Source organism: Gymnoscopelus microlampas (assembly GCF_963454915.1).
Source record: "Gymnoscopelus microlampas genome assembly, chromosome: 22".
Lineage (NCBI taxonomy): Eukaryota > Metazoa > Chordata > Actinopteri > Myctophiformes > Myctophidae > Gymnoscopelus > Gymnoscopelus microlampas.
Window position 1 is genome coordinate 13,373,416 of NC_139959.1, and position 27,902 is coordinate 13,401,317.

At 41.9% G+C, this 27,902-nt stretch overlaps 1 protein-coding gene across 1 annotated transcript; it reads right to left on the reverse strand.

Moving 5' to 3' along the window:
• Window positions 1–126: 126 nt before the first annotated feature.
• Window positions 127–27,490, reverse strand: spata13 (spermatogenesis associated 13). The gene is made up of 13 exons (XM_084049113.1): window positions 26,996–27,490; window positions 18,307–19,926; window positions 11,712–12,161; window positions 9,288–9,432; window positions 8,924–9,048; window positions 8,055–8,234; window positions 7,239–7,418; window positions 4,639–4,818; window positions 3,553–3,785; window positions 2,776–2,905; window positions 2,298–2,673; window positions 905–979; window positions 127–823 (listed from the first exon to the last, which is right to left on the reverse strand). The coding sequence occupies exons 1-13, from the start codon at window positions 27,002–27,004 to the stop codon at window positions 642–644; spliced, it is 3,885 nt and encodes a 1,294-aa protein (XP_083905239.1). The 5' UTR covers window positions 27,005–27,490; the 3' UTR covers window positions 127–641.
• Window positions 27,491–27,902: the final 412 nt, after the last annotated feature.

Genomic DNA, 27,902 nt, shown 5'->3' on the forward strand with positions numbered 1-27,902 from the left:
CAGTAGTAGAATACAAAATATGTTTAGGTCTCAGCGTACCAGCATTCATGTCAACTGAAGTTGACATGAAAATTCAAGCTAGCAAATCATCTTTCTTCAAAAACACTTTATAATTTGGTCCTTTTGTACAAGACTTTTATTTACAGTGTTAACAGGAAGTGAGTGTGACAGCTGACAGACTGCTCCTCTGGCCAATTTGTGCTCAGAGCCGACACTTAAACAAAAAAAAAGGTTCCAGCCTTAGTGAAAACAAACAAAAAACATAAGTACTCAAAATTTAAAGCAGAAAATACATAGTTGTCATAATTAATTAACATAAAAAAAAGTTTCAGCTGGCATAAGACAGGGTGGGGGTATAATGAGCAGCATCGTTAACACCCACAATATGGAGGGAGTCAGTATTTTAACACTTTTTAGGGTGTCCCTCCCAAGTTGCAGGCACTGAACTTCAACATTGAATAAACAGACATACATTAAGAGACACATAAAGCACAAAATAAAACATGAGACACACATTCACAAGTAGGTTTAAAGAACAAAACAAAAACAACAAAGTGATCTTTGAGTCTTCAGGAGGACGGTTTGGGGGTGAGGTTTACACACATTCACAGAACAGGGATCAAGAGGGGAAAGAATAAGTCTCATTTCCTGAAAAAGGTGCTGCGGGTGAAGGTGTACCACAGGTGGGAGGGCTTTCGCTTCGGGGGCTCGGCCAATGAGAACACCTGCTGCTCAGGCACACTGGTTGGCACGGTGACGTGACGTTGGTGAAGCGGGTGAAGGTTTTGGTGGTGGGGCGGGAGAGTATCAGAGAACCCAGTGGCTAAGAGAGAAGGTAGAGGTAGATTATTTCAAATCATGACAATTAAAACAAAGATGACAGGACTTAACTGTGGTTACTTACTCTTGATCTTCCCTTGTTTGGCCTTTCTGGCATTAAAAATAGCCTTTTTTCTTTGCTCTTCACTGATCTCTATCCCTGTCACAAGAGAAGAGAGAAAGAAAAACAAGTCAACTGTTAAGTATAGTTTATTAATTAAAGGTGCCGTAAGTGATCTTTTTTGAGTTAAAACAAAAAGTTTAGTTAAAAAGTTAAAGCTCTATTTTCTGACTAATCATCGTTATATAGTGTCCCTGTCTCTCCAGCTCTTAAATAAACAGAAAATATTTTGAATTTCATTCAATAAGGAGAGAGCACCCATTTATCATCAGCTTAAATTTTATAGTTTAATTCCAGTTTCATCACATCCAATTCCATCCAATGTTTCTTTTATCCTGAGTTCTCTCTCCTGATTGGATGAAATTGGTATCCCAACCTGAAAATGTATTTTATGTCTTTACTAAAGAGAGACCATTGTTACTGAACAAACATTGTATACCGTAGCAATTATTGCTATTGGAATGAAGAGCTATTTAAAACGTATTTAAACTATAATCACTTACACCCCCTTTAAGTAAATCTGCACATACCCAGAATTTGTCCTCTACCTACATTGAACCCATTCTAGTCTCACACAATTTTCAAACGCTTTCGCTATATAGTATATGCAACAAAAAGCATCTGAATGCTTTTTGTTGCAAATTTGTTCAAATGCAGCTGAAAAGGTTCAAGGATGTAAAGCAGATATCCGCCTCCCCCCGACTTCAGTTTCGTCTTTGTAGTAGCGTAAATTGTAAATCCAATATAGAAAGAAAACTTGACGTTACAAATTTTGCTTTTCAGCATATCTTTGCCCATAGTATGTTTTTGAACATTTTCAAACAGACTGGGATCGAACCCATGACCTTGTGGTCCAAAGGAGAGAGCTCTACCAACTGAGTTGCCCGGACACAAATACTCATGCTCATCACTCTGTCCTTCTCTTCAACTCAACCTGTTGATATACTCTTCCTTTAGGATTATACATACACCATTTCTCGTCCACCCCATGGCAGAACAAAACCCCCTCCAAAACTCATGGCCTTGCCCATTGAGATAATCTATCAATCTATCCATCCATCCATCCATCCGTCTAGGTGAAATGTTTCCTAAAATGTGAAAGAAATATAGACATGACTTGTTGATTTGGCGGCCATCTTGAAAAATGACCACCATATTGGATTTTTGGATGGCCCGGTTTCTAAAGTTGACCCAGAAGAATGTTCATGCCGAATTTAATGCTTGTATCACAAAATGAACGATTCTTCTTATTATCTGCTCTACTAATTAGGAGTGGTGTGCTACGGTCATTCTGGATTCCATAAATGCAATACCACTGAATGGCCCCAGCGATAGGAGCCCATGTTTTAACACTCACCCATCTCCTGATCCTCCTGTACCCTGCGTCTCTCCTTGGCAAAGGCCTGCAGCCACCGCTGCTTGTCCTGTGCCTTCCGGCAGGAGAGCACACACAGAGTCTCCAGGGTGGAGGCATTGCGGAGGCGCAGGGCGTTCCTCAGACTCAGGCCCATGTCCGGGTCCCGGCCGTCAGCCTGCTCCACCACCTCGGTCTGGTCCATGTCCAGCCGGCCGCGGTAGTGGAATAGGTCCCTGCGCAGGATGTCCTTCTTGCAGAATACGAGCTGGTGGTCGAACAGGAAGAAGTGGCGCTGCTGCGCCTTGCCTTGTCGGACAACCCGCGTCAGCTCGCCGGAGTGGATCAGCTCCGAGCTGCGCTCCAGGGCATCAGCTCCCTGTGGCAGAACAAGTACACAAGTTAACAGTAAGTAATCCACTTATATGGAGTAACACATTGTTCTTTTGAGCGTGATTAATAACAAGGTGGTTAACATCACCTCCCAGTGCAGAATGGCCACCTGCCAGTGAGCGATGGCATCAACACTCTCCAGCCTCCTCTTCCCCTCATTAATCAGACTGGCCACGTTCTTCATAGCCTCATACGCGTTGCTCACTCCACTGTAGTCACTAATACAACGGAGAGACCATGTTAGCATGCAAGTACAGCACAGCAGGGATTCATGACGTAATAGAAATAGAAGGTTGACAGCAGGGACGTCACAGGCTCTCAGAAGGTGGGGGGGGATGGACTTTCGGTGGACTATACCCCTTATTTTATACTTTGGCTATTCAAAAATAGCAGATATACAAGCTCATAGCCGGCACCGAGTGCCGCGCTATAAGCTTGTAGATCTGCTATTTTCGAAAAAATAGATCTGCTATTTTTTGCAAATCTTTGCATATCATTTTTTTCAAGCGAAAATTTGTAACTGTCAAATGTAAACAAATTTTGTATTTAAAAAAAAAATGTTTTTTTGGGCGGATTTTGTTAGTTGTTTTCCGTTGTTTTGGTTACTTTATTTCGGTTCTAGGGTTAGGTTATTTAATTCTTATTTTTGCCTGATTTTACCGATTTATTATAAAAAAAAAATTAAAAAAAATATTTTAAAAAATATATTTTTTCAAAAAGTAGGGGGTATGAAATCACGGATCTGTGAGAGTGAGGGTGTCGCGTCGAACGCACAGTGAATGGCCGTGACGCCCCTGGTGGACAGACTTTAAAGTTTGTAGGTTGGTTGTCGTTAGAAACTGAATGTGAAACAGGGTGTTCTTACCTGTGGTCCTTGGGGGTGTACTTGAGTAGCTCTCCGAGCTGAAGGGGGTATTTACAGATCTTCTGAACCGGTGTGAGTAGGAAGCCGGCAATGGAGATGTCAATCATCTGCTGGAGGAGCCGGCACGCCTCGAAGAAGTGCTTGTAACGTCCCAGCTTCATCAGGCGCTGAAGCTCAGCACACGCTGCTGGGTGGGTGTTGCAGTAGTCCGAGTAGATGGAGAAGCCCTCGCCCTGACCCAGAGAGAGACAGAGGGAATAATTCAGTGGTGAGTAAGTGATACTGAATCTGTTGTGTGAATAAATGAATGAGCAAGATACCCAAGTGCGGTGCCAAGTACCTTTACTCAAGTGCTGTATTGAAGTAAAAGTTTGAGGTACTTTTACTAGAATATACATTTTCCATACTTTTACTTCTACTCCACTACATCTTACAGACAAATATTGTACTTTTATCCCACTACAGCTATTTGAAAACTTTAGTTATTAGTTACTTATAGATTTTGATTATTATTACAAAACATAAATGAACCAATCCACCCCATATATACACTTTGGCTATTTTCAAAGCATTTGTATTAGGGGTGCAATGATACGCTTTAACAACGATTCGATACGTATCACGATACTTGGTTGTCGATACAGGTTAATTTAGAACGATACGATACGTTTCGATTCAGTGATTTAGTCGATATGATACATGAACGATACAGGACAGGTCATTTAGAACTATACGATTCGATTCAATGATTTAAAATCGATATAGTAACTATTTATTTACCCAAAGAATCTTGTGTGAAAAATAAATGCCTGGATACTGGATATAAAGCCCTCTTTCTCTTTTTTCTTCTTAAAAGTACTTAGTATTGATAAAAATGATTATTTGCTTTGCAAAACGATTCGATACAAAGTCAAATGATACGATATTTTGCTGTTTTGGGGGGGGGGGGGGGTGACTGAAAATCACGGCACCCCGTCTTTAAGTAAAAAAAAAAACATGTGAATACTTCTTCCATCACTGCCCAAGTGAGAGTTTGATGAGTGAGTGAATGTTCAGTGTTTGTGCATGTGTGTTTAGATCCATTACCTGCAAAAGAAAGCAAGAGCCTATCTCGCTCAGATGTGGTTGATCTTTGTTGTATTTCTTCTCCAGGTCACGGAGGAACAGCCTCTGGAAGCGGTAGATGTCCTCTATGTTGCTGAAGATGGTCTTGAGCTGCTCTTCAGTGAACATGGTGGGGTGTTTACGACACTGGCGGATATAACCCTGGATAGAGAAGAGCAACGCTTTTTATCAGTGGTGGAAAAAGTACTCAAATGTTTTACTTAAGTAAAAGTATCAATACTGCAATGTAGACGCACTCTGTTACAAGTAAAAGTCCGGAATTTTATAATGTAATCATTTATATCTGCAAAGTAACTAGTAACTAAAGTTTTCAAATAATTGTGGTGGAGTAAAGTACAATATTTGCCTCTGAGATGTAGTGGAGTAGAAGTAAAAGTACTGAAAATTGGGAATACTCCAGTAAAGTAAAAAATACCTCAAAATTGTACTTAAGTACGGTACTTGAGTAAATGTACTTAGTTACTTTACACCACTGCCTTTCATAGTACATCAACACTGACAGGACGCCTGGAAACAGTTCAGCTGCTGGCCAACAGGTGCCACCAAAGGGTAAGCATGTAGGACCCGATGCCTTCAAGACTGATGATGTAAATTTGATTTATTTACTCATTTCCAAGTTTAAGCATTTCTTATAGTGTTAATGTAAAAGGAAGACTCAACTCTTCAACATTACCTACATTTCATTATTGGGGTGAGTAATGATTAGTCTCTTGAGACAGAATTTTGGCTCACACAATTAACCTGACAGTCTGTACATGATTGAAAAGCGCAGAAAATCCATCGAAAATAAAGCAGATGTTGTGCCTCCACCCACACTTCAGTTTCACCTTTGCAGTCGCGCAAATAAGTCCTACTGTAAATCAAATTAGTCTTGGGTGAATGGATGTGTGTATTCTACACAAAGTAGAAAAGCACACAGGAAAAGTTGACAGCAAATGTTCCATACACTAGGGATGTCACTAACAGATCGTTTTGCAATCGGATAGTCCGACATCATTATTTTTAATTAAAATAACAGTGTGCCTAAGGCTGAAATACAGTAATGATGACCCACATACCCAACTCGAAATGCAAAATACATCTACACAGAATGAATGTACACTAGACATTCATTTAGGCTACTTTAATTATAAGTGTGTCTTAATCTTCGCAGCTCAAATGCGGTAGGCAAGCGCACAGCTTGACCCAACCCAGGTTACTGTCCACTTGTAGGTTAGTCTACATATTTTTATTAAAGGAAGATCAACATGCCAACATGTTTTGGTGTCAATCTAGTGCGCACTGCAGTCTGTTGGCACGACCACAGACAGATAGCAGATAGCATAATGGTTAAGGTAGCCAGTCTGGGGGAGCGTTCCATTCTAATGGATTCATTTCCAGGAGTGGGGAAACCTCTCTCAAGTAGCTTTCCACTGTTTATTTGCCCATTTTCCTCAGAAGTAGGAGCAGGAGCAGTTCTTCACATTCTTCTCTGTGTCCCCATCTATGCGCAATAGATCGCTTGGACACACAGCTGATTATATTTCAAGCGATTAGCATGTTGCTTGTGCTGCTGCCGTTTTATCTTAGCACCGGTTTGCAAAGCTTTTATGCAACTTTGTCTATCTTTGTGAAATGGCCCCAAACTGAGCTAAACTTTTGCTCACTCTTGATCTCTCTCTGAACTAGCACCCTGTGAGTAAATAGAGGATATGCGCATGAATGGCACATCGAGTGGCAAATCGAGTGGCAAAGAAACATGCAAAATTAGTTTAACATTGTTTAATGTTGTTTAATGCAATCAGATATGACTTTTCTGTTTGGATGCATGGGCTGTCAAGGCCAGAAAGTATTTTTTTGACACTCAGTAGGCATTCCTGCATAACTTCCAGGTTTGATGATGATGTCACACGCATATCCTCTATTAGCACTTATTGTAGGGGCCAAGTGGGGTTTTACATTTGTATTTGTGCACTGGATTGGATTATTGATGTGTGATAGATGTAGGCACCGCATTGGCACTGTGCTGGTGGGAGTGTCTCTGTGGGTGGCCTCCAGCAGGTTACAAGTAATGGTCCTCACCTGCTCACCTTGAGGCTGGTTTGACCGTGGGGGTAGGGTGAGCTGGGAGAGAGATTTTTTGTTGACCACATTTTGCTCACCGTTAAACTTAATTCTTTGCACACATTTATTATACATATTTATTGGAAACTTGTATTGTAATTGGCGTCACTGAATTAAAACATTTTGAACTTGAGCTTTCGTTTGAACGCGAGTCCTTTCGGTTTGCGCGTCACACAGCACACATCTCCCAGCCTGCCGGCTGATCAATTTATTGGGGATTGCTATCAGCCACAACAACACTTATTATGCAAATTAATCAATAAGCATATTCAGATATTATTAAATAAATGACTAACCAAATAACAGCTGACATCCCTACAATGCACAGTGCAAAATTCTCTGTGTTAATAATCAACCCACTACAGTTAAATTAACACTAAGAATGTTGCAGTGCCAAGAGTGATGTGGTCCTACCTAACCCTAAGGTAAGTTGGGAACATAGAACCTAGCTCCAGTACCTCACAGATGTCTCTTAGGTGCTTGATGTAGATTCGCTCAGTGTTCATAATCTCTTGGACCACATTGGTCCTCATCTGCTCCTTGTGCTGGCTGCTGTGCGTGTCCCTGGGGGCCGGCTCCTCCTGGTCCGCGATGCTCTCCACGCTCTCCCCACTCGAGTCCTCCTGGTTCACACGCAGCTGTGTACAGACAAACACACATGCATGTGAACACACCACACCCACAGTGGGAACTGGGATCACAGATAAACCTTCAGATAAAGCTCCCACCACGGTAGTCTAAATCATGAGCACATACACATCTATTTGCTAAATGTTGCTCTATTTGCAATAATTTATATCACTTCAAAAACAACAAAGTGAGATAAGGGACCATTTTCATAAACAGAAAATTGTAAAATACACATTGCCGTTAAAAGATATGAATGGAATTTCAAAAAGGCCGGCAAGTTAACTAGTAAAACTATGATGGCCCAAGAAATGTTCCACATCACTATGACAACACCACCATGTGCAATTTAACCAACTCCTGGTCGGTCAACAGCACTGAGCAATTACACACAGCACAGCAGATGTCCATCTGCCAATCAACTGGCCTCACCGTGGTTACCACAGCCAGCCTAATTAAGACTCAACTGCCAATCAGCAGCGGTCGCCACAGAAACCAGCCAAACCTCTGAACTACCAAACCCCTCTACACACAGTATTAAAGAGGGTTAACGGGGCATGTTTGGAGCAAAGCCAGTTTGTAGCCCTTTGGCTTTGTGGTGGGAGAGCAAACATGCTTTAGACACGCAGGTCAGGAAGTCCACTTACCCTGACAAAGGTGGAGGGGAACCAGGCCTCCCTGTCGACACCCCTGCCCCACCACCAGTCCTTGTGAGAGGCATCCAAGACGCGGATGACGTCCCCTGCCTTGAAGGCCAACTCCTGCTCCTCCATGGACACATGATCCCAGAGGGCCTCAGCGTACACCGTGTGACCAGCGCTTATCCACTGATCCCCACACACACACACACAAACAACATTATTACATGCCAGGCAAGCCCATGTGTAACATACAAGATTACATCTGGGACACCGCAGTAGTTGCCTGTTCTGCTAGTAGCAGACCTGACAAAGCAACAGCCCAGTGCATCTTCACAACACACAAACAAACACTTTTTTTGTGACTGACTGCTCACACATACGCATAGGGCGTCGATTAATTGTCACTCAAATAATTGCAATTTAACGATTTAATTGTATGTTTGGCATTGAACATATGAATACACATTTAATTTCTGTTTGCCTTTTAGCCTTCGTAATCAAAAATTGCACAGGGTAGATATGACAAATAAATTAAACATACAAAGAAATTATTGACATATTTAATAATTTGTAGAAATAGCTGATCTACAAGCTTGTATGTAGATCTGCTATTTCTGCTTTTTTAAATATTTGAAAACGTGTGAACCAACATGGAAACGATTGACGATTATGCTAAAATAATTGCGAATATCTAAAAAAAAATGCAATTCGATGATTATGTAATAATTGTGACAGGCCTACACACGCACTGGGATTAGAGTGAGGACAAAATGTTTACATCCCAGCAGATCCAACCCATGTTTGCCATGGTTCAGCTGTTGTCAGGAAGCCAGGCAACGCGGTGGGATGGTGTTAATTCCACCAAGCTGACTCACCTCGTTGAGCATGGGGAGCTCCACCCCTGACTGCAGGTAGGGTGTACCATCACTGAGCTCATCAAAGCTGCCGTCCTCCTCGCTCACGCTGTCCTCGAACGCCGCCAAGCTCTCAGAGGCGTCATCTGCAATGCACAGAAGACAGAATACATGGGTAACGCGGTGTGCAAATCTAGCATTACCTGTTGACAAAACAAAAACATCTGCGAAATCAACGTGGTCACAGACCCGGGTCTGTTCTTGCGTTTTCCTGAGACACGCACATCAACATTCCCAGACTCACTACTATCCCTGAGACTTAATAAGCTTGTGAACCCGTGTCTGCTTGTTTTTCCCCCGCTAAACACAATCCCCTGGTTCTTACCGCTGAGGACTCTGTGGATCTTGTGTCGTCCGAGACGGTCCAGTCCGATGGGGGTGCTCTGGGAGAGGGTGGAGGGGCGGAACCTGGCAGACACGGCTCTGTAGGGGGGCACCTGGTGGGAAGGAACTGGGGGCCGCGACAGGGGCTGCAGGGGGGAGAGGAGAGAAACCATTGTGGGATTTAGGTTAAGAGTTGTGGATTATAGCAAAATAAAATCTCACGACTAAAAAAATGTTGTTAGGCCAAGTCCTAGATCTGCAATTTGTGAAACAGCGTGAAAGGAGCCCTAACAACTCAGTTTCATAAACAATTAGCACAATATGTAAAATTATGTTTTGATAGCCATACAGCCAACCAGTTGCAGATTGAGGCTTTAACCTTTGCTTTAATGAAATATCCTAGAATAGGGTTTTCTGGAAGATTGAGTATGTATTTCTATTGCTAGTTTGACCACATCAAATACTCTTTCATCTTTAACTAATAACCGAAAATAGACGATCTAAAAGCTTACGTGAGCTTGTAGATCGGCTATTTTCGGTGTGCGACATGCTTCCATAGAACATGGGTTCCCAAACTTTTCAGCCCGCGAACCCAAAATAATGCGGCCATTGACTCGCGACCCCACCTAACCCTGTAGGTAATTTATGCACATAAACTTGCACGTTCGGTGCACATTTGTAATGTATTGTATTAAAATGGTAAAATGTACTATTTGTAATCATTTTTAGATTGTATTTCATCCATTCTGTTGAAAAAAGAATTTATGACCCAAAATAAATTTGCGACCCCACCGTCAGTGTCCCGCGACCCCAACTTTGGGAACCCCTGCCATAGAAGACATGCTGGCTTCTATGGAGTCCAAATGACTGCAATCAGTCGTGGTGACTAAGGACTTTAATCCATGAGTGCTATGATGACTCACCGTCACATAAACAACCTATTCAGCACAGACTTACTTCTGCATGAGATGATAATGGCTGATGAATTATTCTGGACTACATGTGGTAATTGGACAGTAAAAAGCATCCCTACCACGCACTAGCATGCCCTGGAGGTGTATTTGTCCACATTGACTGTAGTATTATCTTTATCTATCGTTGTTTACAATGCAAAGGACTTTTTTGGAGGCGTCAGGCCGGTATCACACAGGGATCACAATTACCCAAATCAGCCTATTCACTTCCGTTACTTTTACATGGCATAATTTCTACGACGACATTTTCTGTTATACACAAGATATAAATTACTAGAAAGATGCGCTCAGTGGAGCGTAAATCTCTGCAAGGAGACACAGCCCGACCTCCCTCTATGGATGTGTCTGTGCGGTGCATGATGTGATGACACTGTTTTGGCATTGTGCATGACATGTCATTCCAAAGGGGGGAATGACTATGATAATGTCTGATCGTTAATGTTTTGTGTCAATTATGTTTGTGCAGGGCCAGACTGGTAACACATATCAGGGCAGGGATAGGGTTTGGTACCGAAATTCGGTACAGATGCAACTTATATTCCATAAGTACCAAATCTACAAGCTCACAAACCCTAACCCTATAACCCATGTTGTGAACTTGTGGATCTCCTTAATGTTGGTTTTTATTAAGTTACAGTACAATAACCAACAGTAAGGAGTCACTGATGTAGCTCCCTGCAGTCCAGTGTTACTTTATTAAGTGTCTCCAGTAGTTCAACAATGCGTATCATACTGAAGGTTCGGAGCTATGTACTGTTAGCCTCATAGCTGCCTAAGTCATATTTTGGACACATTTTATCTGACTAACTCTACTCTCCGAACATTGCTGATTCACTGTGCATTATTGCCTACGAGCTCAGCCTACGAAATCACTGCCAAAGTCAAAGAGATGACTTAGGCAGATATTTTGGAATGTAACAAGCATTCTGATAGGCTGAGGACACTATTAGGCTGAGATCTATTAAAAGTAATACAAGATAATTCAAACTGAGGGTTTGCTCCAATACAAGTTGTGGGTTTCAGGCATTGAGACCAGAAGAATCCGCAAGGAAAAATATTGTTTCTATGACATAGGGTTCAACATTTCATATTTGTGGCACCTGCTATGGTTAGAAGTGAAAACGCTTTTGGAAGTGCACTCTATAGGAGGCAATGTCAGTTTATTCTATTCAGCCTGCATGCCAATTTGGATTAAATAAATCAAATAGCATATTCATTACTTCGCACAGATCTGTGCACAACCCACTCTTGTCTGTCTTTTCTTTGAACAACTGAGCCATTTCCCAATTTAGTCATCACAAATCCCACCCCCATGTTTACATCACAACCTAAACTACTTCTTTAAGTAGTTCTGTACTCTAAATACTACCACCACAAAGCATGGATGTATGTTTCATGTCCAGACATTGAGATCAAATCATGAAGTGTTTGTTCAGAGAGCTTTAGCTTACTGAGGGAAGGCGGGGCTCCTTCTCCTCAGTGCCGGGGGAGGAGAACAGCTCCTCTCCTCCTATCACTGAGACGGGCCGCTGCTTTCTGCTCTGAAGGTCCCCGTTGACGCCGCGGCCGTCAGGGCTGTCTCCACTCGCACAACTGTCATTGCTATTGTAGTCTCGACAGGACGTTCCGTTTGTAATTCTTTCATCCGGATGCAGCTCTGCCTCTTCCTCTGGGATGGGGACTTTCCTTGACACCAGCTGGCCGTAGGCAGAGATTGGCCGAGGCCGTGCTCTCGCCGCCCTCCGTCTGGGGTTGGCGGACGGCGTCGATTCAGTGGAAGAGGTGGATGCCTCTCCAGGGGATGAGGATGACTCTGTGGATGATACCGGCGAGAGGGGAGGGGTGCTGCCGCCTGCCTCGGCATGGAGAAGCGCCTCTTGTGTGTTGTGGTCAGATGTCGCCTGGAGAGCAAGGGGGGGGACAAAAGGTCAAAGTTCACAGGTCAATGAGGCCAATTTATCACTCTTCCCCCATTCAACAACCTGCAATGGTCCGGAGATTTACAGGCTGTAGGACAGAAAGTCTGTGAACATAATATGTTAATCAGAAACAGAGCCAAAGATTTAGTGTTTGAAGTGCCTTCAAAGTTAGTACAACTGTCTTTGAAGGCAAAACGAAAATGCTACATTAAGGAGTAAAGTTTCAAGGAACCGTATCACGATTCTCACTGAAAGCCTGGCACAAATCATGTGAAAGTATTCAACTATTCAAACAGTGATTGCCCAAACACTCAACACACAACTGACGCCAAAGGGTTATCAAGAGAAATACGAAAAAATACTTCCTTCGTTTAGTGATACAGTATCATTCTGTATGTGTATTGTGTACATACAGTATGATACATCTATTGTATGGCTAAATGGTCAAATATTGGCAAATAGTTACTCATCTGAAAGAGTTTTCTAAATTGTTTAGTTAGCCAATGATATCAGGCTGAAACCTCACCTCCTGGTTCTCTTGCTCTGGGTCCGGTCCCCTGCATATGCACTGAAAAGGCACACAGTGGCCCAGCACCATTGTGAAATATACCCGCACTCACATACAAACACACAGGCCCGTCTCCTGAAAGCCAAGACCCGCTTTCTTTAAATCCTTAGTTTGAATGCAAACAAACAGTATTTCCTCCATTGATCTTTTTAATCAGAGTCTGGCTATGGCTGGGCATCGATCCAAATCCATCCATCTATAAATATATGTTTACAATTCTGCCTGTACGGTCTTGTATTGCTCCAGCTATCCTGGGCCTAGTACGCGTTGTTATCGGACTTTGACCCAGCGGACGCCGGGCTGCCACCACCACAGGGAGGGAGGGGAGGGGAGTGAAGACAGACAGTGGAGAGAGGAGGGGGAACAGGAGGGGGGGGGGGATTGCATGGTACTTACTTACTGATAGCTGCCTAACCTGCCACAGCAACCGGGAATATGGAGCTGGAAGCTTTGCGCAAGGGCTGCTAATCATAAACAAGGTGTAATTATTAACCCTGGGCAGCTCCTTCAATGTGGAAGGTAAAACAGTACCACTGGCCTCAGCACAATGTGACCCTGCTGTAGCAGAAGTCACAACAAATGTTTATGACACAGGATGACAGAAGGGGGGGAGGGCAGTCAAAAGGCGCGAAGATTGAAGTTACTGTTGTTGATTGATTTCATTGACACTGGTGGGGAGTGCAACAGCTAATCAAACTAATACATTTAAGTGATTGTAAAAAAAGTTCGTCATAACTGCAGGCTCACTCCCAATTTTCCGCCGTAGTCTGAAGACTTGCCTCTTCAGACTCCACCTCACCCCCTAGCACATCACTCTCCTTGTATCCTTTCTTGATGCTAGTTTAATGTGCAGCTATATCTTGGTCACTTGTTCTCATGTTTGGTTGCACTACGACTACACTGTTCTCTCTGCAAAAGTCTGTTACAATTGACCTTTTTGTTCATTGACTAGACCTCATGCTTCCTTTGCGTAGTCAGATTATTACAATTAAAAAACATATATTAAGAGGGGGGGAATCAAATTATTAAGTAATTCCATAATATAATTTAAATAGCTAAAATAGACGTTCTACAAGCGCACCATGAGTCGCATTGTAATGCGCTGTGAGCTTGTTATAGATCAGCAATTTTTGTGTGACACCGTTGTACGACGAAGTATAAAATAGAGCTAAAGTGGTTAATCAGACTAATCAATTTAGTCAATATTTTTTATTTTAAGTGTAATCTTTCACATCGATTCGTTGATATGTATATATAAAAAATATATGATATATATTTTTTAAAGCTCTTATCGATTAATCTAAAAGAAAACAGAATAATCGGCAATGACATAATCGATAGTTGCAGCCCTCGTGGGGACCTTTGGACCGGTGTATTGCTCGAACTGTTGCAGTCTCTCGGCTCCTGTTTTCTGGCACCGGAGCTTGGCACAGTTCAAATATCACGTCTGCATAGGGGTGTTCGATATTGAAAAAAAAACTATCACGATATTTTTCAAGAAATATCACGATAGACGATATATATCACCATATCTTTTTTTATGTTCGTTTTTAGGAGTATTATTATTTTATGATTATTAATAGCATATATGATGATTAATTATCTTATATGATTATAACATTTTTATAAGATATGATCATGGGGCACGTATAATCATTATATTATATAATATAATGAATCATCATATCTTATTAATTAATGTGTTCACAGACAGACTAACAGGCTACATACAGATAGATAGATAGATGGATATAATATTCGTTTTTATGCTGATAGATAGATATATGTAGATATAATATTAGTTTTTATGCTGATAGATAGATAGATATAATATTAGTTTGTATGCTGATAGATAGATAGATATAATATTAGTTTTTTATGCTGATCAGATAGATAGATAGATAGATATAATATTAGTTTTTATGCTGATCAGATAGATAGATAGATAGATAGATAGATAGATATAATATTAGTTTTTATGCTGATCAGATAGATAGATAGATAGATATAATATTAGTTTTATGCTGATCAGATAGATAGATAGATAGATAGATATAATATTAGTTTTTTATGCTGATCAGATAGATAGATAGATAGATAAATAGATAGATATAATATTAGTTTTTTATGCTGATCAGATAGATAGATAGATAGATAGATAGATAGATATAATATTAGTTTTTTATGCTGATCAGATAGATAGATAGATAGATATAATATTAGTTTTTATGCTGATCAGATAGATAGATAGATAGATATAATATTAGTTTGTATGCTGATAGATAGATAGATAGATAGATATATGTAGATATAATATTAGCTGTTATGCTGATAGATAGATAGATAGATATAATATTATTTTTTTATGCTGATCAGATAGATAGATAGATAGATAGATAGATATATATAATATTAGTTTTTTATGCTGATCAGATAGATAGATAGATAGATAGATAGATAGATAGATAGATATATATAATATTAGTTTTTTATGCTGATCAGATAGATAGATAGATAGATATAATATTAGTTTTTTATGCTGATCAGATAGATAGATATAGATAGATAGATAGATAGATAGATAGATAGATATAATATTAGTTTTTTATGCTGATCAGATAGATAGATAGATAGATATAGATATAATATTAGTTTTTATGCTGATAGATAGATAGATAGATATAGATATATGTAGATATATTATTAGTTTTTATGCTGATAGATAGATAGATAGATAGATGTAGATATAATATTAGTTTGTATGCTGATAGATAGATAGATAGATAGATAGATATATGTAGATATAATATTAGTTTGTATGCTGCTGATATATAGATAGATAGATATATGTAGATATAATATTAGTGTTTATGCTGATAGATAGATAGATAGATAGATATAGATATAATATTAGTTTTTATACTGCTGATAGATAGATAATCTATTCCTTTTATTCAGCTGTTGTATCATGTGACATTCAGTGTAGGCTGCTTGATGGTGAGTTAGTAGTGTAACAGACTGCTTCAGACAGAACATCTGACAGTCAGTGGTGGAATGTAACTAAGTACAAATTTGAGGAATTTTCACTTTACCGGATTATCTTAAATTTTCAGTACTTTTACTTCTACTCCACTACATCTCAGAGGCAAATATTGTTCTTTTACTCCACTACAATTGAGTTACTTTGTAGATTTGTATTATTACAAAACACGCATTAACCACTTTATCCCTATATACTTCGGCTATTTGAAAATAGCCGATCTACAAGCTCACAAGGCGTCGCTTTGCGACCCGTTGTGAGCTTGTGAGTATTTCTGCATTGCAGTACTGATACTTTTACTTAAGTACTTTTTCCAACACTGCTGACAGTAGCCTATTACACCTACCTACCTAGTAACAGTAGACTAGCAGGCCACACAATGGATCATTGATATGCATCCAGCTAATGTTAATTCATGGTGTTGATAAGCTTTTGTAAGCGAGCGCGAGGTACGAATTGTTTGTAATCGATACGCGAGGTCCGTCGATCCATTTGCGTGCGTGCACTCTGTGGGCAGCGGTGACATCTTCGCTGTTTCACCCGCGTTTGGTTAAAAGTTATATCGAGTGACGTTCGAACATTGCAAACTTTGCAATTAACTTTAGTTTGCACCGTGTCGGTGAGCCTGACTCTCCGTCCATTACTGCTGTTGTGCAGACTAACAATAACAAGTACGACGGTCCACTCGCTGCCAAGAAGAAAGGGGGCGTGGACTTTGGGAGCATGTGTGACGAACACAACAGATCTTCAAGCAATCAATGCGGTCCGGACGTGCGGTCGAGACGCGTTGTTAGCTTGTAGATCTGCTATTTTTGGCGAACGAAACCGTCGTACTGCAGAAGTATAAATTAAGGTATAGAACTGCAAATCATAGAATGTGAGTGCACACTCTCTGACTGAGTGACTCACTTTATGACGATAGATACGATATCTCTGAAAATGCATATCGTGGGGACATTCTATCGTCTCGACGATAGTTATCACAATATCGAACACCCCTACGTCTGCACATGACCTTATCATGGAAAATGTTGGAGTTTTGACACATTCAAAGATCACTTCATAAAAAAAAAATCACTACTCCCAGCCAGGAGGTGCTAAGTTCAGTTTCCCGGGGCGAGGCAAGGGTCGATGGCATTGCGTCGAGTAATAATTCACTGATGATCCTTCCTGCTCGAGGTGATAAGGCAAGACATCTGATCTTTTTATTGACTTCTCCCCATTGTTACTTCACACAGATGAGACACAACCTATGACCTCGTGAGTCTTCACTCACACAAAACCTATGACCTCGTGAGTCTTCACTTCTACTGTCTTGTCCTTGGCTGATTAAAGGCAGTGCTGTTTCAGCCTTGAAAGAAGGACAGCTGGTTTCATTTACTGTACTCTTCCTTTGTTTAGCTTTTCTTTTAGTTTTTTTTGCTTTTTCCCCCCTTTTTCTCCCCCAATTTTGTTATGAATTCCTCCCCACACACATTTCTGTGTTGATGACACTGCTGTTGTATCCTACAGACTCACCTACCAGTGAGTGACTCTCACGTGAGAGAGTTTTGAGCGTGAGTGTGCTGTATCAATTAATGTAAATATAACATAAATTATGTATATATTTACAGTATATCATATATTTTATACATATATTATTCTTTTCATTTAAATTGTGTTGCAAACACTGTACCTTATTTCTTATATATTTTCCTTTTGCAAACTGAGCCAGGGGTAGGGCTCGATAAGCATTATGCTTCTCCAGTGTACGATGTATACGAACTTGTGCCTTGGACCCCCTTTTTTCTTGTGATTATGCCTTTTTCAATTTGCACTAATGCACTTGTATATATGTATTTTTTTTGTTGTCCAAAAGAGCTGGAAATAAACATACTGAACTGAACTGAAAAAAAGGAGCCCCCACTGGGAGGACGTAGAGCCTCCGTCCTACTCCACTCGCCCAACACTCCTTGCCGACAGGTGCCGTCCCAGCCCATAAGAGTATGTGCAATCACAAATATCAACATCCCGCCCCGGCTTCCCTTCCCCAAACACGGGCCAATTGTGTTCGTACACTGTAGGATTCGAACCCCCAGCCTCCGCGGTGGCAGGCAGGCACTTTACCACTCGAGCGCTTCTGTCTTTGTTTAGCTTTTATTTTCAACACCGTTTTTTTCACTTGGCCCATTTTTCTTTACGATTTACTGTGCAAGCCACTTTATAGTTGATTTATGTATTGTATTGTTTTATTTGATTGATGTGGAATTTTACCATTTAAAATTTCTTACGTGTTGTGCAAACTGTTTTTGGAGACATTTTAGACACATTTATAATAACAATTATTAGTATGATATAAAGACACAGTTCCTTGCAAGCTTCATTCAGCTGCAGGACATAACCTTCATCACTAAACAATAAAAACGGGCTGTTTTCATACAAGACCGGTGCATCAGGATGACTTCCTTGTTACACAAGGGACACTATGTTTTTTCAGGAGGGTGCCACCCTTACCTGGTTCACTGGCACTGACTGCTTACCTCCTTTGGTTGTGACGTGACGTTTGTCTGGTCTTTGCTTCCAGAAGGTTCAATGAGGTTGAGTGGAGGTGAATGGTATTCTGCGGTCAGTGTGTAGCAGCTTGTTGAAGTTACAGCCAAAGCATCATAAGAAGAGACAGTGAGTGAAGCCTGTTCTTTCCCCTCTGCGTTCTCCACAGAGACAGTACTTATATGAACCTGGTGCTGGACCGGGCCGAAGACAGAGTCAGGCGGTGGGTGGAGCACAGGGGTGTATTCAATTTGTGGCTGCCTCCTGTCCGTGCTCTCCCCGGCACTCCGAGTTCGGGCGGGTGAGGGCCGACGCTGCCGCTCACTGGCGGGCAGGCAAGGCAGTCGGCGGGAATAGTCGTCGTGGAGACGGCTGAGGGGTGACAGTGGAGACGTGGGGGAAGGGCCCGGGGAGCGGCTGTGCCGCCTCCGGCTGGTGATGTCCGTCATGCTGCCCATGAGCTTCAGCATCTGGCCCTTGGCCTTCAGAGGGCTCTTACAACGTGGGACACTGCTGCGTCCCCGTACGTCCACTGATGAGGCACTGGCCGTCCTCTGGAGGCTTAGGGTCCTGTTGGGTCTGCTGGTCTCTGGGGAGTCTGGCCCGGGTGACGTAGGACTGGGTGAAGGGGCTTTGCGTCTGAAAGATGTCTTGAAAAGGTTTAGGTTTTCTGCACTCTTGCTCAGTCTGCGCATCACCTTCACATTTGTATTCACATTTACACCCTCTGCACGCGAATCCACCTCTGACCCTGACCCTTCAGCTCGCTTCTCGCTGCGCACGACCACATCCTTGTTGTTTCCCCCTCGTCTCCCCTGACCCGTGTCGAGTAAAGTGATTCGTCCCGCTCCGAAAGCTCGCCTGATACTCCTATTGAACCGAATGTTTCTCTGAAGACCATTTTCTTCCTCATCTTCCACATCCTCGACATCACAGTCCTCATAATCAGAGCCATACTGGCTCGTCACAGCAAACTGATGGCCGTTAGACACAGTGCATCCCTCTGAAAATGTCAAGCTGTTAGCCGCAAGGCCTGGCCCGCTGCCTTGATTGCTCATGATCAAGCCATTAGCTAGTTGCTGATTGGTTGTAGGAGTACACTCTTCATCATGATTGGCTGTTCCTCTGCTCTGGATTCCCTGGAGCACAGAGGAGCGCAGCTTCTTGAAGGAGTCCATGACAGCAAGTCCTGAAAGGCCCGGCCAGGCCTGGGGGCCGCCAGAACCATGTGAGCCCTGGAGGGGGGAGGGACTGTCCGTACTTGGACTGTGCCCAAGGACAGGACACTTCTTGGGGTTAGAGAAGAGCCTCATTATCCGTGACGGCTGGGGCTTATCATCAGGTTGGCCTATTACAGGGCTGGACCAGGCCGAGGAGTTGATGCCATTGAGCCTGCTCTCCTCTGAATGAGGATCTGAGGTGACTGGCTGTATCTGGGTAACACAGCCAGACAGCAGGGAGGGGGCTGCAGTCCTCTCAGCATGGCTCTGGAAGGGGTAGATGTCGCTGAGGGGTCGACTCCGGGGCTGAAGGGGTGGGTCGCCTTTGGGGCTGCGAAGGCAAGGGACGGAGTCTTCGATGGTGGTCAAAGTTCCCTCCGTTTGGTCCGCCTGCAAAGGCAATGTATATAGATTCATTAGTACAATGGTTCTCGAAGTTTTTAATTTCGAGGATCGCCAGATTGGTATACATTAGGCCACAGACCCGGGCTAAATTACATGAAATATCATTTAGCTGGGGACCACCTGGAACCAGCTCAAGGACCCCTGGAGGTGCTCGCCTCGGACCCTAGTTTGAGAACCACTGTATTAGAAAAGAACACAGTGGTATTTTTGGAGCCCTGACTACTAGTATACAGACCGCACTAGAGAACAACAGTGAGAGCAGGCTAGGCTGCTGTACATGGCGGTCAAGAGAACAGATTAATGTTAGCATACCTGGCCAGTGTGACCAAACGGCTTGACTTAGACACCTTTTGAGGGAGCAGCTGTAGACAACCCAGTATTTGCACCCACATGTACAATGACCTGTCCACCCTTACGCTGATTGTATACAGTACAGACATTTTAATGTTTGATATCAAGCACAATAGACTGAGGAATACTGAATAGGTGTACTTGCTGTATATTTGACTACATACAGCAAATACAGTTAAACAATAAACAACAATAAAGTTGAGTTTGAGTACCAACTACAATTAAGACACGCTTAAATTCACACCACCTGAAATAGTTTAGCCCAAATGTCCCTATTCCTACGTCACCATGTCCAAACTTATTTGACTCAGTGAATGAAAGTCGGATCTGAAAGACAGGAATTTATTTTGAAACTGATCTACGAGTGGAAGATTGAGATCGTCACAGTAATACTACAGTGCATTCCTCAGAAAAAGATCATGCAAGTGTGTAAAAAGCATGTTTTACAGGGACATTTGAGAACAACGTGCATGTTGTTTTGTGTGTGAGCAATGAGCATGGAGCTGAGCTGTTCCACGTATACACTATGTTATCATGATACAAGTTCTTGTTTGTTTATAATTGCGCTGGGGTGCTGAAAGGGAGCATCCCTCAGAATGTGTGGGAGCAGCGGGAGAAGGCCATGTTTCAAACTGTGAGAACACAGAGTGCATTTCTCCTTGGTGCAGTATTTCTAAGTCCAAGGAGAGTTGAGGCCCAGGCAGGGGTCGCACTGCACTGAGCTGTGCGTGCGTGCGTGCGTGTGTGTAGCAGGGCGGCGGATAATGCAGCTGAGTCTTTGATGTGAGTGGATGTGGGGGTTGTGAGCATGACTAAGCAATGAGACTCGCTAATCCATTGTGATTGATGCAATAAATTGCCCGGTTTTCTCCAGATTACGTCGATGGTGAGGTGATGGCAAGGTGGGGAGGTTGAGGTTTTTGAGTGGTCCCTGGACTCCCTGCTTCTCTTTGAATGCAGACCTCCTGGGCAGCAGCACCGTTGAACTCCATTATGCTGGTAGCCTGCAGCAGTGGCCTGGGACAGACTGAATATATGGGGATCCTACTTACCCGTATTCCGTTTCCAACTTTGCATGCTTTTTCCAGACAATGTCTTATCTGGGTTTAAAGGTTTTGGTTGGTGCCCAGGAGGATGTGTGCCAATATTGGCTGAGGCTGGGCACCATATCCATGTCATATATCTATAACCTTGCTGAAGATCTTCAAAACATATTTAACAATTAGGCCTACACAACAATCATACAATATATTTCTATGTAACTATATATTTGTTAGTTTGTTTAATTGGCCAGTCTTTTCCATTTTCTAAAAACTAGAGAATCGTACATGTGTTCAGTGGAAGCAAATAAATAAGTTAGCTTACTAGTCTTTGTTAGAATCAGCGCAGTCCATAGAACATAACCTTGTGCTCATGTGCCGTTTCTCTGGTATGACGCAGCCTTGTGTAAAACATTTGTTTTATTTTTTTAGCAGTATGAACACAGCATTGCTCATTCTATTGTTGGGGGAAGCGTCGGGGGAAGGGGGGTGGTCTCCAGTCAGTCTCCTCGCCTGCTCTGCAGCAACAGATGGGCTTTCTCTGTCCAAGTGCCTCTGGAGTCTGCTGTCATTCCAACCAGCTCACTCCATCACACTGAACACTTATGTAAACACAGAGCTACCGCTGCCAAGCACTGCTGCTGACGGACAGTGAACACCCCCTCACAAAACAATGTGCTGTTTTCAAAGCTATCCTCAATTGTGTTGTTGTCCTTTCCTCCTCTGCCCCTGGAAAAAAAAAACATGGTGAATGGAAAAAAGGAGAATGGAGACTTGATCAATTGTTCGGTGTATCGTCCGTGAGGAAAGTGCGGGGGGGAAGCATTTCTACAGAGTTAGGTGTCTCGTGTTTTGTTTTGCAAAAACTCCTCTTCATCTTATCAGCTTTTCTACCACCTCTATGCAACCCCCCCCCCTCCACCCCCCACCCCCCATGAGGCACCAACTGTCACAGGCCAGTTGGCATCCACAACACTTTGCAGTGTTGATAGCAAGGAGCCAGAACGCATAGGTGGGTTATTCCATTTCACAGGAGGCTCAGTCTCTGCCTTGCCAATATTTTATTTAGCCATGACTTCAATACATTTTAGGTGCTCTAGGTAATCCTTTTAGCTCTGCTCTCCAATCACTGTGATGTTATCTTTTTTTCAATTCAAGCATTACCACAGCACAGCTCAATTGCATTGCAAGACTAGACTAGTGTGGTATTTTTTACCTGTAGACCTCTGAAGACCTGTAAGAATCTGTTTATTAACGTAGTAATATAGTTTACAGTGCAGAGCCAGCTCAGTGCTGAGTTGTGGATTGGTGCTCCCTGGTTCACAGTTAATTAAGAGCTCAGGGAGGAGCACCCCCCCGCATGGCAGCCAGCTGGAGCCAGCTGTAGATTAGACTCCCGGAGACCAGGACAGACCTGCGTGCATGGATACACAAACACATGGGCAGAAAATAGCCAAAAGCATGCCTTGCATAAACACACGTCTCATAAACACAATGCTTTAGGACATCCTTTCCCACCGGATAAAACATGCATGCATTGCGCATATAGGCACATGCATATGCAAACATGCACCCTTCACAAACACATGAAGACAAGAGCAGAGAGGAAGGCATTCTATCTCAATCCCTTTCTCTCTCCCTTCCCGTTTGTGTGGAAAAGTCAGGCTCTTATGTAAGAGGTCATAAATGCATAATGATTTGTTAACTCCCGCCCCTGGTTCACCTCTAAAGTAGTATGTCCTGCTTCAGGCTAGGATAAAAACTAATTAGGGTCAAAATGAACTGAAATTTTAAAACAAGAAAAAAGTCAGCCAGACAGGGAGTATGAAGGGAAGCACTTTCAATTCTCTGGCTTAGCTGTGAGACACCCTGAAGCACCTCTGCCATTCCTTTGTAAGTGGTTAGTTTACTAGTTGCCCATCAGTCTTTATAGAAAGGAAGACAGCTTTTCAGGTGATTTCCAGCAAAATGCTTCCCAAATATTCCACAGAGGGGACTGGTCAGTGACAAAGTCAATCAGTGTGTGTGTGTGTAGATTAGTAGGAATACTTCAGGAAAAGTTTAACAGAAAATGGTTTATCTTGTTTTCCAAGTGGATGGGATCCACCTTTGAAGTTTCACTGTCTGGCAAGATAAATCAAACACACTTTCAGATATCTGAATCAACATTCATATCTATTTTTCCCACATTTCCGAAAACGTAACTTTTATGCAGCCTTTCCCTCGGCCAAGACTGAGGCCGGGTGGTCTGAGGAGAAATTTCAGGAGACTGAATGTCCCGAGTCCAGCAGCAAGACCAGCCGAGAGTTTGAGGGGAGTGTGTCTGTCTGTGTGCGTCTGTGTGCGTGTGTGTGCGTGTGTGTGCGTGTGTGTGCGTGTGTGTGTGTGTGTGTGTGTGTGTGTGTGTGTGTGTGTGTGTGTGTGTGTGTGTGTGTGTGTGTGTGTGTGTGTGTGTGTGAGAGACTGTGTGTGACTGTGTGTGTGTAGCCTTGTCTTCTTCCCTACCAGTACTAATCAGATTACCAAAGCTTTACCAGTCTGAGTTCGGGACTTGTTTCATCCACACATTATAGCCTAATCAGAGAGACAACTAGGCTATTCAGCCACACTGACTGAGAGACTGACAAAAAGATCTATTATAAGAAGAACTGCAGTGTTTTCCCACAGGAGGCACCAAGATGTGCATTTGACAAGCACTGTGTTGACAAATGGAAGGTGATCTGGGCTAAATGCCACCTTAAGCTATTGCCAACTATTTCTACCATATTAATGTACTGTAGTGATTATAATCTATTTTATTGAAGGTAGTTCACTAAAGTAGCCACAAGTCTGGCAAAGGGATGATTTCAAGCCAACAATGTTCTAATACAGCTGGATTGCTCAAAAATCGGAAATAGGTTTTGCAAAGTGCAACTAGCTCAGGTGACCTCTCTGACTAGCTGTAGGCTACTCCAGAAGTCTCATATTGTGGCTGTGACCTAGTTCCTTATAATTTGATGAACGAAGACAGAGACTGGGGCCACACCCCTCCATAGATCATGGGAAGTACCGGTATACGCCAAAGCCTGGGAGTGTCAACCATTTGCACCAAGGCACCCGCTAACTCACCCACCTGATCTGCTGTGGTTTGTCATAGAAACAGCCACCTAGAAATCCAACACCGCACCACAGTGTACAGAGTTTAGCCAGGACAAAACATTATTAGGCCAAGTTGACAACAACCTAACCGCAGTACAGCACTCAACTAGACTGTTCTACCTGCATTATACAACTTATTCCACCAATCTGACACAGCATATTTAAATGTACAGGGATAACTGCTTATGGGCCTTGTGGCTCATAAGCAATAAAACATTGTATGCATGTTTTATATGCTCTGAGTCTCATCACACTTTTATCTGTACCTTTCTTTTAGGCCCGTCACAATTATTACATAATCGTCTAATTGCAAGTATTTGAGATAGTCGCAATTATTTTGCATAATAATCATATGCAATAATTAACATCTAGAAACATGTTCATACATATTCAAACATTATTTTAAACATGGCAAAAAACGGAGATCTACAAGCTTGTAGATTCGCTATTTCCACAATTCTTTAAAAATGTGAAAGTATAACGTTTTTTAAACATGTCATTTCTTTGTATATTTAAGTTATACAACATATTGTTTTATCGTGACAACCCTATCTCTCCTGTGTTTCTTTGTCACTGCTGTTGCTGCTATGACCCCTTGATTTCCCTCCAGCTATTAACGAAGGTTTATCTTATGGGCCAGGTTACAAGGTTATAGGCATACAGTTACAATTTTGCCAACTGAGTGTAAAAAAATGATTTATAGGGAGCAGACTTTGTGAGGAAAAATGGTTTATAACCTACAGAACACAAAACTCTCCTTAATTTCCTCATCTGATGTGTAAAACTGAATGGTCTCCCATTTGCTCGACTTGCCTGCATCAACTATGGAATGGTGCCATGAAAAGTATTATACCTGCTGAGTTACTACTATGTAGGAGGCGTTGATGCTGAATCTTTAGAACACAAGCAGTGTAACCTTCTTATGGAACTCTCAGTCTGCTGTAAATTGTAATACATGCAACAGGAGGATATACCACACACATGTCATACTTTTAGAAATAGAATTTAACTCCCTAGTTTGATGGCAGGGGAGCTGTAAAAACAGGTTCACGCAAAACAAGCACTGTATGGATGACTGCAAACTTCCCCCAAAATGGGTGTTTATTACAGCATGACCAGAATTAACTATATGCCTTGCAAACAAGCAGCTGTAAAGAGGATTACAGTGTAGTTGTTTTTAAGCTGGCAATGAACTAGGGAGGGGGAACTGCTTACTTATTTGTGCATTAATGAACTTGCTTTGCCCATAAAGCTCTTTGTAGTTGCTGAGGAGGCCCCCACCCCTTCCTTCACCATCTCACTGCCTGGCATCTCCCCAGTGATGGAGAAGGTGTTACTTAAGTAAAAGTAGCAATACTGCAATGTAGATATACTCTGTTACAAGTTAAAAGCATCAAAAATAGAAAGTACTCATCGAGTTTCAGATGTATACAAATCTTTTGAAAATAGCAGATCTACAAGTTCACAATGCGTTGCATCACGATGCATTGTGAACTTGTAGATGTGCAATTTTCAAATGGCCAAAATGTAAATAGGATTGAAGTGGTTAGTGTATGTCTTGTAATAATAATCAAAATCTTCTAAGTAACTATAAATAAAGTTTTCCAATATTGGAGTGGAATAAAAGTATAATATTTGCCTCTGAGATGTAGTGGAGTTGAAGTTAAAGTACTGACAATTGGAAATACTCCAGTAAAGTAAAAAATATCTCGAAATTGGACATAAGTACAGTACTTGAGTAAATGTACCTAGTTACTTTACACCACTGCTGCCTGGCATCTCCCACAATCACATCACTATAACAACCAAGGCTGTAATGCACCACAATAGCCCCCTTTGGTTCTGTTTCCCAAAGCACACAACAGGCAAGAAACCCTGTACTATTGTGATGTAAAAACGGCAAAACAAAGCCGAAAAGTAAAAATAAACAAGACATCGTACTGTTATTAACCCTTATGAAAATGTGATCACATTCATGTGTTGTTTAATGGGTACTATGGCACATAATGACAGTGGTGGGAGAAGTACCAATACTGCAATGTAGAAATATTCTGTTACAAGTTCGGAATTCAAAATACAAAAGTATTGGAATCAAAATGAACTTAAAGTATCAAAAGTAGAAAGTGCTCATTATGCAGAATGTCCCATTTCACAAATTTTCAAATGTGTAAAATGTGTGATAAATCTTTTGAAAATAGCAGACCTACAAGCAGACCTACAAGCTGTGAGCTTGTAGGTCGGGTATTTTCAAATGGCCGAAATGTAAACAGGGCTGAATTGGCTAATGCATGTTTCGTATAAAAAAAAATATCAAAATATACAAAGCAACTCGTGTAAAGTTTTCAAATAATTGTAGTGGAGTAAACGTATACTATTTGCCTTGTAGTGGAGTAGAAGTTAAAACTACTGAAAATTGGAAATACTCCAGTAAAGTAAAAAAAACACCTACAAATTTTACTTCAGAACAGTACTTGAGTAAATGTACTTAATTACTTTACACCACTACACAATGGTGCTTAGCTTACCCTGCTCATAGTCGGGGTTGTCCTTTTTGATGTTTCACATCAACACAGCAGCTGGTTTTGTTGTTGGCTGACCACCATGATGGTCAACCAGACGATTTGGAACAAGGCTGAGTTTTTTCTCTGAAGAGTCCAAAGGTTGAACTGATCGACGCTCACATTAGAAACCATGTTGTCAGGAGGGAGTAAAACAAAGCTGCGGTTTAGCCGCTACCATGCCAACTACCTCGCAACATCTCGAGACAAATGGCTACTTTTCAAACACAGGGGCTACACTGTAGCCACTACAGCTAGCGAAAAGTCCACTTGTTGCAGCTTCTACTAAATTAAATCCCTCCCTACGCTAAAAGAAAAGAAAACTGCTTGACCGAACGGAAGAAGCTCTTTTTTGCGATAACAGAAAAAAAAATGTAAACACATTTAAGTGTCTGGAAATAGTTGAAAACACCCCGGATGAGTCCGTTGATGCTCCAGTAGTAAGAAGTGCTTCTTGGCAGGTTGAACCACAGACAGTCACAGCATCACTGTGCACTTGTTGGACTGATTAAGGGGAGGGGCCATCGGCTTGGTTACGATGAGCTTATTGGTTGACCGGACCGTGACCATTCTACGACAGCCAATTGCGGATCAATTGGGGCAGTGGTGGAAAAAGTACTCAAATTGTTTACTGAAGTAAAAGTATCAATAATGCAATGTAGAAATACTCTGCAACAAGTTAAAGTCCGGAATTCAAAAGTTACTTGAGTAAAAGTACAAAAGTATTGGCATCAAAATGTACTTAAAGTACCAAAAGTCGACATTACTCATTATGCAGAATGTCCCATTTCACAACTTAACAAATGTTATGTATACAAATCTTTTGAAAATATTAGATCTACAAGCTCACAAGGCAAGGCAAAATTTGCCTTTG